Below are 17,047 nucleotides of genomic sequence, written 5' to 3' on the forward strand. Positions count from 1 at the left end.
GAAGATCTTGGGCCTTGGAGCGACACTCCTCTTCCACATGGCTTGCTTGCTGGCAGTGTGTGCAAAACCAATTTTACTTAGGGAGTTGCTACTAGATAGGTCTAGATTCTTTGGTTCCATTTGAGGAAGAGGAGTGACCCTTTGATTGGCTTGCCTTCGCATTTGGCAAGTTCTTGCCACTGGTGGTTTTCCTCGAAGAAGAGGCAACCAACCCCCTCTGCTCTGAATAATGTTGGGACGAGGATTTTGTTGGAAGAGAGGGAGAGAGATAAGAGTGGAGCGGAAGATGAGCCTCCATCGTACTAACTGAAAGAGACTTACACACATAGGTATGACTAACCAAGACTAACTGTGGTTAAGTCACTGACTACACCGACTTATTAAATGTCACATACGTGTACAGCGATATCCAACTAATGTTGGTCACACACATAAAGATAGACTGACTGAAGAGTAACGGGAGCTTGATATTCTAACACTCCCCCTCAACCTCAAACCATTTGATAAACTCCAAGTAGCTATCTGAAATATATGAACTTTTCTTTACCAAGAGACTTGGTAAATATATCTGCTACCTGGTCTTCAGTTTTCACATGAATCAAGTCAATCTGCCTTGTAAGAACCATTTCTCTGATGAAATGGTAGTGAACCTTAATATGTTTGGACCTAGCATGGTAGACAGGATTGTTAGCCAACATAACACTGCTGAGATTATCACAATGTAATCTCACTCTACTTTCCAACTGTATTCCCAAGTCTTTCAGGAATTTTATTAACCAAACTGCTTCGCAAGCCACTAAGGCAGCTCCTTTGTACTCAGCTTCTGTACTAGACAATGTAAGAGTAGGTTGTTTCTTACTTTGCCAACTAATCATACTATTGCCCAATCCAAATGCATAACCATTGGTTGACCTCCTGTCATAGGCACAACCAGCCCAATCAATATCAGTAAACCCTGTCAAGTCAGGAGATTTTCCATATGCATAAAACAGCCCATAATCTGTAGTACCCTTTACATATCTCATGATCCTCCTAACTGCATCTAAATGTGGTTTGGGATTCTTATGCATGAACTGACTAATTAGCCCCACTGCATAACATAAGTCAGGACGGATAACAGTCAAGTATATCAAGCTGCCCACCATCTGTTGATACATGGTCACATTCTCTATGCCATTCCCAACATTAATCAGTAGCTTGACATTCTGATCAAGAGGTGTCTCCATAGGCTTGCATTCAGCCATACCATACTTTTGTAATATGTCATGAGCATACTACTTCTGTAGTGGCCATATACCTTGAGGTGTAGATACTACCTCAATTCCAAGAAAATACTCTAGCTCACCAAGGTCTTTGACTTTGAATTCAGCTTGTAAACATGATTTAATTTCAGCAATGCCGTCTTTCTCATCTCCAGTGATGATAAGATCATCTACATAAACCACTAGAAACACATATCCATGATCTATCTTCTTCGTGAACAGAATGTGATCTGCATCGCCCAATCTAAATCCATGCTGCTGTAGATAACTGCTGATCCGAGCATTCCATGCTCTAGGTGCCCGTTTCAGTCCATATAAAGCCTTTTTCAGCTTACATACATGTGTAGGAAAGTCCATGTGAACATAGCCTTAAGGCTGCTCCATATATACTTCCCCAACCAAATCACCATTCAAGAAAGCATTCTTAATATCCATTTGCCATAATTTCCAGCCTTTGCATGCTGCCAAAGCAATGATAGTTCTGACTATTGCCATTTTAGTCACCGGACTGAAAGTCTCCTCATAGTCAAGGCCATAGTGCTATGCATACCTTTTTGCAACCAGCTTGGCCTTATAGCATTCTAACGAACCATCAGACTTGCACTTAACCTTGTACACCCATTTGCAGCCAATGGGAACTTTGCCTTGAGGCAACTCAACCAATTCCCATGTCTCATTTTCAGCTAGGACTGCATACTCCTCATCCATAGTAGCACACTAGTTATCATCTGTAAAGTGCATCATCAAACTTTGTAGGTTCTTTGTAACTTGTCACACTAGCCATATATGCATACTGGCCGGCTGAATAACTAGTGTATGTAAACCTGTCAACTGGTTTTCTGACTCTCTTTGATCTCCATAACTGTGGCTAGCTTTCCTCTCATGAGGCGGTATGTAACGACTCTGCCTTGCTCCGGGCGTCATAACAGACGGAATGCCCAACTCACTATCCAAACTATCACTGCTGGATGACTCATAACCTACTCTAAGTGGACCTGTCACATCCTCAAGTATCTTTTCTTTTTCCTTATCCAATCTCCCCCTCACTAACAAATCTGTGTCAATGGATGTAGGAGTATGACTCCGCAAGCGTCCTGACCATGGACTTACTGTAGGTGACCCATTACTTGTAGGACCACTCATAGATGTACTCACTGTAGGTGTGTTTTGAGCATTAGTAGTGCTGGCTGATCCATCAGTAGCCACTGCAACAGGATTACCATACTACGATGCCATCTCATAAAAAACATCTCTGCTAATCAATGTCTCATGTGTAGACGGTACATAACACTTGTAAGCTTTCCGGTTTTTTGCCTAACCAATGAATACACTCTTGACAGCTTTAGGATCCAATTTTTGCCTTTTTTCATCAGGAACATGCACATATGCAATGCTGCCAAATACCTTGAAGTGTGAAATGTCAGGTTTATGACCATACAACCTCTCATATGGAGCCACATCATGAATCCTTGCTGTAGGGGTTCTATTCAGCATATAGACAATAGTTACTACTGCTTCAGCCCAATAATCATTTGGCAAACTCTTCTCATTCAGCATAGCTCTTGCCGATTCCATCAGTACCCTATGTTTCCTTTTTGCTACACCATTTTGCTGTAGTGTATAGCTGCAAGTTAACTGTCTTCTGATCCCATGTTTAGCAAGGTACCTATCAAAGTAATTAGAGACATTCTCCACCTCCATCTGATCTAAGACATGAAATTTTACAGCTCAACTCATTTTCAGCATGCGTCTTGAAGTCCTTGAATGCATCAAACACATCATCCTTATGTTTCAGTATGTAAAGCTAAGTATACTTGCTGAAATCATCAATAAAGGATACATAGTAACGAGCACCACCAAACGAAGCATTATGAGATGAACCCCATACATCTAAATGTATCAATTGCAAAGGTCGTGAGCTATTCCGTATATGTCTCATAAATGGAAACCGTGCTTGCTTTCCAAACTGACATGCTTGCTTTCCAATCTATGGATCCAAAGTCATGATACTTGAACTTAGGCAGTCCAAGCACAATTTCCTTCTGTTGCATAGATTTCAGCTTTTATACATTCACATGGCCAATCCGCTTATGCCATATCTCAATATCTCGTATAGTACCATCATCATGTGTAAACATGGTTGCTTTCAATTTTGGAATTGATGCATCAAGAGTAAACATTCTGCCATCTCTTCGGCCTCCAGCGATCAATTTGCAGATATTACCATATTTTTCAACAAAGCATCAATCCTATTAAATCTCACTTGCAAATTCTGTTCTACCATCTATCCAATTGATAAAAGATTCTTGGTTATTGTAGATACATGTAGTACATCATGTAGGCTCTTTTTCTTGCCATCAGGAATCAACAATGGACCAATTCTTGTGTGCTAAATGTCATGTTGGGTATCATCCCTAGTACACACATAACCATGTGAACCTGCAACCATCTTATCAAACCATTCTCCATGGAGTATTATATAATTTGAAGCCCTTGAATCAATGTACCATCTCTCATCTCTATTCTACCTAAATGCATTCTTAGATACATGCTGCATGGCATGAGTACCGTTAGAAGATACATAGTGCCCATGTTGTTTGTCCTTTGCCTTCATATCTCCTTGCTTCTTGTAACAATTCTTTGCAACGTGTCCATATCTGCCGGAGTAATGACAGTCCTTATCTCTGTTTGACTGATCATTTGGCTGCCATGAACCAGATCCACCACCTCTATCATGGGGTGATCTCCCCCCGTCTCTAAAGCCGCCTAATCCACGCTGGCCCTGTGTATTTGTGCCATGCCAGGCATTCTATTGATGTTGTCTATAAGTGTTCCGAGTGTCTTCTTGACCTCGAAAAGAGCCATGGTCTCTGCCGCCTTTGCCACGCTGGCTAGAGTAAAGAACATTGTCTCTGCTTTGAGACATACTAGAACTTGTATTCAGCCCAAGCTTAACGTCCTCATGTAGCAGCAAAGCAATCAGCTAATCCCAATCAAGGGATTCAGCTCTTACAAAAATAGATGTTTCAAATGCTTTATATTCTTTGCTAAGTCCATTCAATGTCATTGCAATCATATCATTCTTAGACAGTGAAGATTCAATGGTGGCAAGCTGATCCGCTATGTTCTTGATCTCTATAGTGTAGGCATGAATGCTTCTGCCATTCCTAGACATGTTATTGAACTATTGCTTTAGCTGAATCTTTCTTGCATGTGTTATATTTTCATAATTCTTCATGAGTATGTTCCATGTATCCTTTGGATAACTGCATCTAGTAATCTGTATAACCATAGCATCTGATATACATAAGCAAAAGCAATGTAACACCTTGCATGCTCTCTAAGTCCATAGCTTATGAGCCATTTTTTGATCATTTGTCGGATTCCTTTCATGTATTTCAGGTTCAGCCTCATCACCTGTACACAAGTTCCAATAACCTTTGTCAACCAAAAAAATCTTCATACGAAACTTCCATAAATCAAATTTTTTGTTGTTCAGCTTTTCTCCCATAATTTGAGTGATATTGTCAGTGCCTTGAGCATTTGCCATAGTTGTAGCTTAGGTATTCAGTGATGTATACAACCTATAAGTATCTGACTCCTTTTCCTACAGTTCAGGACGAGTTTCTTGCTATTTAGGATAGTTTTCTTGACAACCTGCTTGTTATAAACTGTATTCTAACAATAGAAAAAACATAGTCAACTGAGCATAAACCAAGCTCAAATCAGTTCAAAACATTCTATGGTAGTGGCAAAACATCCCAACAACAAACTATATCTATACAGGTATCAATGTTTGTATTGTATGCAAGTAGCAATACCAAATACAGCTAGCCCATTGCTATAACTAGTAGTATATTCTCTGTTAAAACAAGAGTATTCAGACCTCAAAACAGTCCCAAAACATCTCATTCAGTCGCCACTCTATGCAGGAGTTGATATATGTCCAACCGGTCAGAATATATTGCATGTATGTTAAGTGAAGACGACAGGTATTCTTCTTGCAGACAATAACCATTCATTACCCTGGTATAACCAGCAACAAATCAGTCCAAACTTTGGACTTTCAATACTCACAATATCCCAAAAAGCATCTACCACTCAAGTGGTATGATCCAAGCATTTATCAATAGTAAATAAGCATCACAGATACTTTAGGTATATTGTTTCCAAATTCAAGACAGCAACCAGTTCACTGTTTCCAGCCTGCAAATAAGCTCCAAAACTGAGCATTTAACACTCCAATGTCTTGCTCAAATGCATGATAATAAGGGCATATACATTGTTAGGATGAAAGCCACTAGTGCCCTGGGATCTCTTGCTATTTACTGCAGTAAACAGCCAGTCTTCACAGGTCTGTGCTGAATATCTCAAAATTGGTGAGGAATTTTAAAAAACTTTCTTCTACAAAGTTGTAGATCACATCGAAACGTTCAAGAATTGTGTGGGCCGTTTCTCCAAAAACCATTTCTATAGCAAGATATAGCTTCTACAAAAAAATGAGCTACAGACTCACTCTCCTTTGATGACATTTTCTTTAGATCTGATGTCTTGATGTCAAATGGCCACTGCCAAGCTTTCAGGCTTCAGGCGTTCAAGCCTTGATACTATGTTGGAAGAGAGGAAGAGCGACAAAGTGGAGTGGAAGATGAGCCTCAGCTCATTGTTGTTCTTCTTCCATTATTCTTCCATCATACTAACTGAAAGAGACTTACACACATAGGTATGAATAACCAAGACTAACTGTGGTTAAGTCATTGACTATACGTACTTATTGAATGTCACACACGTGTACAGCTGTATCCAACTAATGTTGGTCACACACATAAAGATAGACTGACTGAAGAGTAACGGAAGCTTGATATTCTAACAGATTTCTTGTGGACTTGATCATGCAGTCTCGCGTAACGCAAGAACTAGCACTCAAAAACTCGTAGAAGGTTGGCAATTGAGGTTGGGAGATGATGTGTTGAATGAAATTGAAATATTTTTCGAGCAACTTATTCAACAAGAATCTAATCTTATTGTCATCTGACTTTGGAGAGCCAGTAGTGGCAAACTCGGCAAGTAACCATCGATATTCAGCCAGGTTGACTTTCAGATCATCCCCTTCCTTAATAGAGAACTCTTGAAGCTCAAAGTCGAGATTGATGCACTGAGTACAATCACGAGCCGCATAGCGGTCGAGAAGGTTACTCCAATGCTCTGACGCGAGCAGCAAGTGCTGCAACTGAGAGTGAAACTCAGGAAGCAATCCCTGCGTCAGTTCAACATTGGTTGTGGCATTGCAGGCTCTCCATTGACGGATGTAATTAGGGTGAGCTAGTCGAGAGTCCGGTATAGGCTCTAGACCAATGACGAGGTCCCAAAGACCCTGAGACTCAAGCACTTGTTGCATGAAATTAGACCAAGTAGTGAAATTTGATCCGTTTAAACGTGTCTTATTCGTGATGGCATTCTTGGCCGTTGCAACATGAGTGGTAGTGCTCGGAGATGGATAGTGTGAAAAAGTGTAGTGTGGGTAGGATGGGAGAGTGGAGTATACTTGGGAATGAGCCCCAGAGTGCCCACCAGGCATGCGGGTAGTGTGTAAGGTAGATCCATAGGTAGGGATGGGCTGACTAGGGATGGGCTGACTAGACATGGGCATGGTAGCCACATGAGGAACCCAAGGAGGTGGGATGGGAACACGGGGAGCAGAAGATGGGAATCCTTGTGTAGGTGTAACCCAAGGAGAGTGTGAAGAGGCACCATAAGCTGAGGATGGAAACCCCTGCGTATGAGTGGTCATATGAGATGTGAAGCTGGGGATAGTGAGGGGGATGCCCATCACAGTTGACCCAGGAGTTATGGGTGAACTCATTTGTTGAAAGGTGAAAGGTATTGTGTTAAAGGGTGGCATTCCCCCTAACGAAGTACCATGGTGCAAAGAGGTAGAGAAAGGGGTGGAGAAGGAAAAGGTGCTAGGAGCGGAGATGGAAGATCCAACCCCTAGGGAGTGTGATGCAGATGTGGAGTGTAATCCAAGGTTTTGGAAAGATGATGAGAGGTGATCAAGGTGTGATATAGAAGAGGGTGGGATGGGAGGGAAGTGAGAAGTGTGTGTGACATGCTCAAATGAAACAGAAGCTGTAGAGGTACTTGAATTCCGTCTACTTCGTGAGTCCCCTCTATTGAAGTTCACATACGCAAAGGCATGCGGATCTTGTATCTCAAAAGAAGAAACAAGTGAGGGTTTTGATTTATGCAACTCAAAAGAATTATACAAACCTGATATTGGACTTGGCTGAGATGATGAAGATGGATCGCCAGACGTTCCGAATGCCGTATGTCCTCCATGATTGGAGAGGTGGCCAGCCTCACCAACCGGTCCAGATGTGGTACCGTATGCAACCAGCCTTCTTGAAATGGGTGGTGATAACCTGATTTAAGAGTTAATTATAGCAATAAATAAATGCACATAAAATGAAATACACACTTTACCATAACATTCTTGGACAGTAGACTCCTTGTTGGCCCCAAAACTGGCGCCCCTTGTAGTATTTCTTTAGCTTTCATTCAATTCGAAGGAGTACAACTTGAGATTCTTCAATCTCCTCCTGCTAACCAATCACTCTCGCTGTCATAAATGATCAGCAAGTGTTTTGGGTCATTTGCCCCTTGATTCACCTAGGACTTCTTCTCCAATTTGACCCTTGGCTGGTCAAATGTTGCCTCAAATCAATTTGGGATGGGCTGGCTCCTGAAATCCCTTGATAATCTTCAATTATCAGCTGCTGGTTATAGTCCCTTGAGCCTTCAATCTTTGGCATGGATCCCAAGGTGACTGCTAAACCCTAATTTTCTGCTGTAAATTAGGGTTTACTGCAGAAATTACAGATCAGCCCACCAAAAATGGCTGAGATCTCCTCTGAATGGCTAAGAATTGCTGAGAATGGCTGAGCATAGGCTGAAGGAGATGAGAGAATGCTGTAGAGAGAGAAAATTCTGAGATTTGTCGTGAAGAATTGATCAAAATCAGCTGCTGCCCTGTTGTACCAGCCCCAAACGGATGGACCAACAACAATAGGAGTAATAGAGACTGTGATCTTCAGGAGAAAGTGCATCAGCAGCAATTGCTAGCTTCCCAAGGTCAAGAATATGCAATCTCCATCACCAAGATGGTCATCAATGGCTGGGAAATGGCCCCAAAAGCTGGCAGCAACAGTCTAACACCTCTTTCCAACAGCTCCAAAATGAAAAAACGAGATTTCTCTCTCCCTTCAGCCCTATTTAACCTTTCCCCCACTTGCATGGGAAAGTTTTGCCAAGTGGCAGCTTTCTTAATCCATTTTCAGCAATTTCCAGCCATTTAATTAATTTTCAAAATTAATTAATTCTGAAAATTAATTCAGCTCTTAATCCATGCCCAGAAAATTGACCTTGCCAATCCAAAAATTAATTGGCTAGGCCATTTGCAACCGAAAGTGGTCCCATGCATTAATTGACCCTTGGACAAGCATTAATCTATTAGTTAATGCCTAGTCCCTAGTGTCACCACTGACACTTAATGGCTAATTAATGGTCCTAGGGGTAAACTGGCACCAAAATTCACCTAGAATCTAACAAGTGTAACTTGTTACAACTTTTGCCATTGACATCCATCTTTTTCACAGGGTCCTTCCGCCTTCAATTGTGAAAAAGTAGCTTGCATGTCACATGTGCAACACATGTGCATCTTTTAATTCCACATTTGATTAATCCTTTAATCAAATGTTAATTAAACATAAGTAAAGCATCAAATTTTCACGTCCTCGTGACACCGTACTTGTTGCGATAGTATTTCTCAAAGTCCTCTGTCATGTTAGTGGAATTTGGAATAGGAGTAGAAGAAGGTGAAGATGAAAGTGGAGTGTCGTCCTCCTCACTGAGTCCATAATGCCATCCCAGGGCCTCCAATGATGGAGAAGCCTGATAAGATATCATAGGAACTGGAGAAGAAGGTGTCTGGGACATTGTGACTTGGTTACGAGTCGTTTTGTGTGCCTTGCACAAAGACTAGCTCTCCAGAATATCTGCAAGATACCCTTTACAAAAGCACCGGCTCTGATACCATGTGAAGAAAGCTGCTAGGGTTTGCACCGAGGACGCACAGAGTGTACGACCACGATAGAAACACAAAGAGACAGGCACAGACACAAAGGGAAAAACTCAAATCCCAAAAGCAAAACTCAAAACTCAAATCCTAAACACAAAACTCAAAAACTCAAACACAGAAACTCAAACACAAACAGAAGCGAGGAGAGACAGAACACAACTCTGAAGTGAATGAAAGCTGTAAATGAATGTAAGAGTATACAGTGTGCTCAAGGGCAAAGCAATGTCGGAGTGTGATGTCCACCGGAGACGAATCCCAAGTCTGTGACCACCAGTCGGAGTGTAGGAGTGCTGAATAGTGAATGGTAGTAGGCTGGTCACCAAAATGCAGCAGTCTGGAGGCTGGAAATTGGTAAACGCAGCAGTGTACCACTATCGGAGGTTGGAAACTGCGCACAGTCTACTGTTGTAAACAGCAAGCTAATAAAGTGTCTGATGTGGTTGGCGTTGATTGGATGATCAAATCACAGCAAATGATGATGTCGCCTGCAGCTGACGTTAGCATGGATGAAGGTGTCAACAGCAGGAGCAAACACGGATGGAGTGGCAGCAGTCTTGAGGGCTGGATAGCCATGTGGGAGGAGGCTGATGGCTGAAATCTGCACGTGGAGTGAGAAACCTGCACAGACGGAATAAGGCTGAATGGGGGTAGGCTGTCTATTTATAGATGTGGAAGGGCACCCCAAAAATTAGGGTTTCCACTGAACTCTCTCGAACCGCTCCTTGTTTTAGGGTTTTTACTCTAAAAGAGCATTTTTTTAGTGTGTTTTGGGGCTGTTTAAGAGGCTAATCAGCAAGTAATGCATATTTTAGCTCAATAGGGTGGACTCGTCTCATTTACTGGAGAGAGATGATGAGGATCAAGATCACACTTTTAACTAGGCCTTCAGGTGTGTGGTCTATGGTAGTGAATGAAACAAAACCTCGAAACCTTGAAACATGAAAGAGGATGAGACATTTCAGGTGACTATGCTTGGCTTTGACACTTCACTTTGTGATACATGATTAGAGCAGGGAACTCATCTTATTTACTGGAGACAGCGGTGGATTCATCTTATTACTGGAGAGAGATGATGAGGATCAAGATCACACATTTAACTAGGCCTTCTGTTGTGTGGTCTGTGTTGTTTCCTTGTTTGATTTGTTTTATTCGACATGATATTGACTAGGTTTTGTAGCACCTTGCCCTTGTATGTCTATGACCTTTAGAGGAATCTTTCTAGTTTGCTCTTGTTGCAAATATCTATGTTCATTACATGCATGGAAACAGTTTTTTCTTAACTTTACACTTTGTTCAAACTTCTATTTTGTAATGGCACAGGAAGCTTCATCCATTCCGACAATGGCTCCATCAGCTGGATTGTCTCACCCTGTATCAGCTGCAGTTTTTCAAAATTCTACGGCAGCCCAACTGGCTGGATCTCACTCTTCCACAGCGGTTACAACTCCAGAGGTCTCTGCAACAGCGGAGTCAATTGTGACACAGGAGTATAAGCCTTTGGGAACCAGTTCTGTATCCACTCTTCGTCCAAATGGTGTTTCTGCTGGTGGTGGAATGCTGTTACCGAATTCATCTCAGGTGCGACCGATAATGAGCACTTCTGCACTTTCTGGTAGTAGCAGTGCTGGACTTCCGGGACCCACAATCTCTTCTACTGGTTTATCTCTCCCTGGCATACTGACTTCTAGCTCTACTTCTGGTACTGTATCTACAAGTCAGAGCATGATAAGCACTCAGCAGTCGGGGCTTGGCCTTAACAACAATCAAGTGGGTCTGGGAGTTGGTTTGGGTATGACACAAGGGGTTAGTCTTGGTACTTTTGGTAATACAGGTAGCTTGGTAGGAAACTCAAACTTGGGGCCTTTACCATCAGTGGCTGGTGGTCTAAGTGGCATAAGTAATATGCAGGTTGCTGGGTTAGGGCAGGGTCTCACAGGGAGCAATCAAGTTGGACAAAGTGGACTTGTCATGGGACACAATGTTTTACCAGGCATTGGGACAGTAGGGGTAAACTCTGGTGGAGGCACCATGATTCCCACTCCCGGGCTTTCACAACAATCAGTTCAAGGGTTACAATCTTTATCAGGGTCTAATAACAATGTTGCTAATCCCCTTCACGTACAGCCGACTGCTGCCACACCTCCTCAACTGCCAGCAGCGACAGGAGCATCTAAATATGCAAAAGTTTGGGAGGTAATTATCACTTTTGGTGATGTCAATTAAGAATATTTTACATATTTGCGCATTTATTCAGTTTATTTCAGACACTGCACTTGTATGCTTATAAATGCATCATTGCAGGGAATGTTGACTGGGCAGCGGCAAGGAAAGCCAGTGTTCATATGTAAATTGGAGGTGACATTTGTTTTCAAACAGACCTGTTATCTTACATTAGCATGGCTTGTTTAATTTTGTGTACTTTTGGAACAGTGCTAAGCTTTGGAAAAGCACAGATGAACATAGATGATGATTTCCATGAAGTTTTATAGTCATGTTTTATCTCAGGTGGATAGATAAGGGTGATGATGCTAGAGGGCATATGGCATGTGGAAAGTTGTGACGGTGTTAGTCCAGACTTGGACTGTATTTGCAGAGATTGGTACTGCATCTGTGCAGTTTGCTACCTGTATTAGCTAATTGGTGGTATTCTAAATTTAGTAGTTGAGGAGTTCAGTTGAAATATGTCAAATATAACAGATAGCAACAGAAGGGGACAAGGATGGGCATTGCAAAATATATAAGTACTGCCAGTCTCATTTATAGGGACAACCCAAGATAGAAAGATACAAGGCTTGATCTTTGAAGTCCCACGTCAAGGGGAGGAAAAAATATAATTGCTGTTGGTTACATAGCTGCTTTGTAGGACTTTGAAAAAAGTGAAAGAATGCTCGATACAAGTTATCCGGTCCATGCTCGCCATTAAGATCCTTCATCAATTGGGGTGATCCTCTTTAATAGAGGATGTATGCTTCATGGCAAAGCACAACCTGAAGAACATATGCTAAGATCAACTCATGAAAATGAGATTATGATTTAGTTAGTGGCTTTTCATGATTTAAACCATTTCTTACATAAGAGTGTTTGCAACTCGCATGCTGAGACAGAAGGGGGAAGTTGTAGGATGATAATGGTGGAACGTGAGGTTTGGTAAGTGCTCATACCCTGAAGGCGAAGGCAACCACTTCAAAGCTTGTTAATTCTTGGCTGGCTGAATAACAACCTACAGTGCAATGTGGTAGGGGCGAAAAAGTGCTCGCTTGTCTATCTTGGTCACTACTGATCAGAGTACTCTGTGGTGGTGGGACAATAGGTGCAGATGGTGAGTTTTCCTTTGAGCATCAGACAAAAGCTCCTATATTGGAGCACAACAAGACTTCCATTAGCAAGGAGGTTGATGGTGCCTAATCAGGTCCTGCTTGCCACCATTTGTTATATCATTCCTGCTGGGTCTTTTTGAGGCCATGCATTGACTAGATGAAAACCTTATCAGTACTATTCCTTCATATTGATAAAGGATCATCCTAATGCTTTGTGACATGTAGCAAAGCCCCTAAAATGGTGGAGAAAACTTTTAAAAATGGCATGTGTGTTGCCCTTTGGGGCAGTTCTTGCAAGGAGAGGCATTGGAAGTTATGCTTGTGGATGTTGGAATGGGACCATGGAAACAACCCTCATATCTTAGGGCATACCTTTCAGAGCATGGTCTTTTGAATAGACTGGTGGGATATCTGAAAACTCAATTATCTTTTCACAAATTTGGCAAAAGCTTCCAGATGTTTGGGATCTTTGAGGAGCTTCCACCATAGTTACCTGGTACGGGGAACGGGAACGGGAGCGGGACCCCCTGGAACGGGGGGAACGCCCAAGGTGGGGGAACGGGAACGGGGGGGAACGGCACATATCTTAAGTGCCCCAAATATGCCCTGCATGATCAATTTGCCCCAAAGAATGTCCCTCTAATTGCCCCAATACCCCCCAATGCTCCAAATTGACCCAAATGTCCCAAAATTGACTCGATTACCCCCACAGCTCCAAATTGCTCATGAATTGCCCCAATTATTCTAGTTTCTCTTGAAATTAGACAATATAAATGGATGATTACCTTGGAATTGAAAATAGGCTGAAATTTGATTGTGATTTGCAAGAGTTCATAATGCATCAAATTTAAGCTTTGCATGGACTCCTAATTGGCTTGTGGGTTGTCTTGACACTTTGAATATTCAAAAGAGAGAGAGAGAGAGAGAGAGAGAGAGAGAGAGAGAGAGATTAGTGTGTGCACATTAGGCACTGGAGATAGGTGAACATGTAGTAGAAGGAGTGTGATATAAGCAAAAAGAAAAAACGTGGAAAAATGTAAATTTTTGGTCAACAGGCCTGGAATGGCCGTTCCAAACAAGGAACGGCAGAGAACGGCCCAGGGAACGGCAGGGAACGTTCCCTGGCCGTTTCACCTCCTCCAAGGATTTGGAACGCGTTAAACCGTTCCTATGGGCTGGAACGGCCGTTCCCTGTTTCTATGGCTTCCACTCTCTTTGGCTAGTGTTAGGGTTTGGTGCAGCAGTCATTGTATGACTGCATTAGGCTTTACGGTATTGCTTATGATCAATATGCTCTGTTTTTCCTATGTTTTGACATGAGCTATGTTCACATTGAACATGGCCCTCTTTGTACATTAATGTAATGTATTTAGGTTTGTCCAGACTTGGTTACACCTCAGTAATTGCTTTTGCACTATTAGAAAACCTGAACGTTTCAATGTTGCAACTTGAATCCATTGCTTGCATACCCTGTATAAAACTTAAACTATCAGTACGTTTTTGTACATTGGTTTTCAAAATTAATGGTGTGAACTGCAGTTTAACACTTCAAAATTGTGGTGATGCATTTTGCAGGGCTTCAGACAGGCTACCTCTCCAGAGACGTATGTAATGCAACACACTATTTGAATTTTTGTTTGTTTTTATATTTGTTCTTGTAAGTACTGAAAGTGTGGATTGAAGAAAATTAGTTATGTGACCATATGTTGTAATATGGAAGCTTATTCTCTAAAGGAGAAAGCGTGATATTCAGTGAAATAGAAGATTCAATGTCTCAATGGGTTAGCAAGTATTTCTCCATAATTATTGTTTCACTTCTTGTGAGAGGATGACCCGTGTCAAATTAAGACAGATTTTTCAGGTGTATTTTGCCATGCATTATTTGGAACGGGACTTAATTACACAATTTGCAGCAATTGTTCAAAGTGCTAGGTCTTCAATCTTTGAGCAGAGGACCTGAGCTGGCTTTGGTAAACCATAATTTCTGCTGTAAATTAGGGTTTACAGCAGTGAATCCTTGAATTCCACTCCCCCAATGGCTGAGAGATGGCTGGAGGATGAGAGAGAATGCTGAGAAGAGAGAACATTCAGACTTTCATCTTAGAGATATGATTGAATTCTACTGCTGACCTGATAAAACAGCCTTTGGAGCTGTCCCCTGCAGTCAAGATGCTGTTGCTAGATGGAAATCCTCCTACTCAAGCAGTTGCACGGTGCTCAGGGGACTTGGAGTACTGCATAATTGCCTTTGTACATCATATGAATAGGATCGTACTATATGATCTATACCATACAATATGGTATATATCTATACGGATTCGTACGATCAAACAGGTCCGTTTCTGCCACTGCATCTGAGTGCATTCCCATGGCTGTTTAATGGCCACTGATGGTATAGGCACTTTGGGGTGTGCCTATACCTTGGATGCCACATTCCTACCACAGCCCCCTTGGATTTCAAGCTCCAGCCAGCCCACTTTTGACTCTTTGACTTGGCCCTTGGATTTCCATTGTGCTCTTGGGCCTCTCTTCTTCCACACTTGTCTCTCTTCTTCCGCCTTGGATCCCTCCTCTTCCATACTCTTCTCTAGCCTATAAAAGGTGCTCCTCCTCCCACCCTTCCATACGACACCAACAACCATTCTCATCTTGATCTCTAAGTACCACTTCAATCTTGGTAGTCAAAAGCTTTCATTCTTTTCTCTCCCCCCGACTATTCCATCTTCAAGCAAGCTATCTATCAAGCCTATCCCATCCCCTCTCTCTCTAACTTTCAAGCCTCTCACTCTCCATCCTTTTCTTGGAGCTCCAACTGCGTACAACAGCATTGCTACGGGATCGGAGCAAATCCCAGTCACGTCCACCCCTCCAGAGAGTAGTTAGAGACTTTTTCAGTATAGCTAACTCCCTGGCCGCTACCACCTTAGACACTACATCTCCTACTCATGGGCCCCATTGAGGGACATCATTAGGTGGCATCACAGTAGATAGAGCTATAACGTTATGGAAAGCACGACGCCCTAGGGTACCTGCTCGGCAACGTAGGCATGCCCATATGCGACACATTTGTGCCACAATTGCTCGCTACAGATGAAGATTACCATGTTGACTCAATCGGAGATTGCTGGCAGAGTTTTGGTGGATTCCATAGACTAAGAGGGAGATACTCTATACTCTTTCCTTATTTTCCATTTCTCATTTCAGTTTATGATATAGATCTAGACATAATTTTGTTTTTCTTCTCTGATGAGAGATGATGATACCAATTGTATTGGTTATGGTCTCGTAGGCCATCCTAACCTTCTAGAGACATTAATAGATCTTTCTTTCTCAAGTCTTTCTCTCACTCTTCTCTTAAGTGCTTCCTATCCAAATTTCGAACTTCCAAGCTTGAAGCCTCGGCCCTCCATTGGCATCATGACTTGTGAGAAGCATGGGGCCTTTAATTTGCATGGCATCCATGAGGAGAGGGATACAAAAGAAGTCCAAGTTCCACCATTGGATGTGCAAGTGTTATAGAAAGGGTTACACAATTGGTTCGACCCGGCTTTCCCAACATCTTTCCAAGATGGGGAGGCAAGTTGCTTCATGGAAGGACATCCCTTGAAGCATTGCGGAGGAGATTCTTGCCAAGATGAGGGGAATCCACTAGAAGAGGAGGCAAGTAGTGCATCAGCACCAATGCCTATGGCTAGTCACGAGAAAGCCTCAAATGTAGGCTTATCTTTGATTGGTGCCTCCACCATTGGTGGTGGCAAGTCGACATCTGTGTTCGGCTCTAGTAAAAGGCAAAGAGTGGAGGCTCATGCAACACAGGCAAGGTAATCCTCTCTCTTTCAAGCCCTCAGTCATGCGCGTGGGTTGGTTATCTTTATTAGAGAAAGGCAACGCCTTGTGGACATTGAGATTGCACACACGGTGATTGATGCAATCTTGCATTCAATGTCCTAAAGTAAGAGCAATGGAAGTAGATCGTAAAAGCCATTGGTCCATTGCCAATGTGGATCCATGCAGAAGACGGATACAATGACCTGAGGACCAAGAATGCCCTGTTGTTTCCAACAGATGGAGTGATTGTAAGAATTGGGGTATAATCAACATACTCGTTTCATGTCCACTTGGCACTTACTTTTTTCAAGTCATAGACACCAGCAAGTGGGGGAGGAAAACAATGGATACATTTATCTACCACAACATTCGGCAAGCTATCATTAAGATATATGTTTGTCATTGTCTTTTTAGAGTTGTTACTCTGATAATTTTGAGTTTTGTATTATAATTTAATGATCGGAGTCATGAAGCCTCGGTCGTCTCACTCTCTCTCTTCTCGC

The 17,047-nt window shown here is 42.2% G+C and overlaps 1 protein-coding gene across 5 annotated transcripts in view; it reads left to right on the top strand.

Moving 5' to 3' along the window:
- Window positions 1-17,047, top strand: part of PFT1 (phytochrome and flowering time regulatory protein (PFT1)) — a 194,660-nt gene that overhangs the window by 134,574 nt on the left and 43,039 nt on the right. For all 5 annotated transcript variants that reach the window (XM_087689221.1, XM_087689222.1, XM_087689223.1 and 2 more), the window contains 3 exons: window positions 10,720-11,592; window positions 11,701-11,754; window positions 14,292-14,320. In XM_087689221.1, coding sequence (XP_087545347.1) covers window positions 10,720-11,592; window positions 11,701-11,754; window positions 14,292-14,320 — 956 coding nt within the window. The remainder of the gene's footprint in view (window positions 1-10,719; window positions 11,593-11,700; window positions 11,755-14,291; window positions 14,321-17,047) is intronic.

The sequence above is a fragment of the Lygodium microphyllum genome, chromosome 12, assembly GCF_053477565.2.
Source record: "Lygodium microphyllum isolate KBCC chromosome 12, Lygodium_microphyllum_v1.1.10, whole genome shotgun sequence".
NCBI lineage: Eukaryota > Viridiplantae > Streptophyta > Polypodiopsida > Schizaeales > Lygodiaceae > Lygodium > Lygodium microphyllum.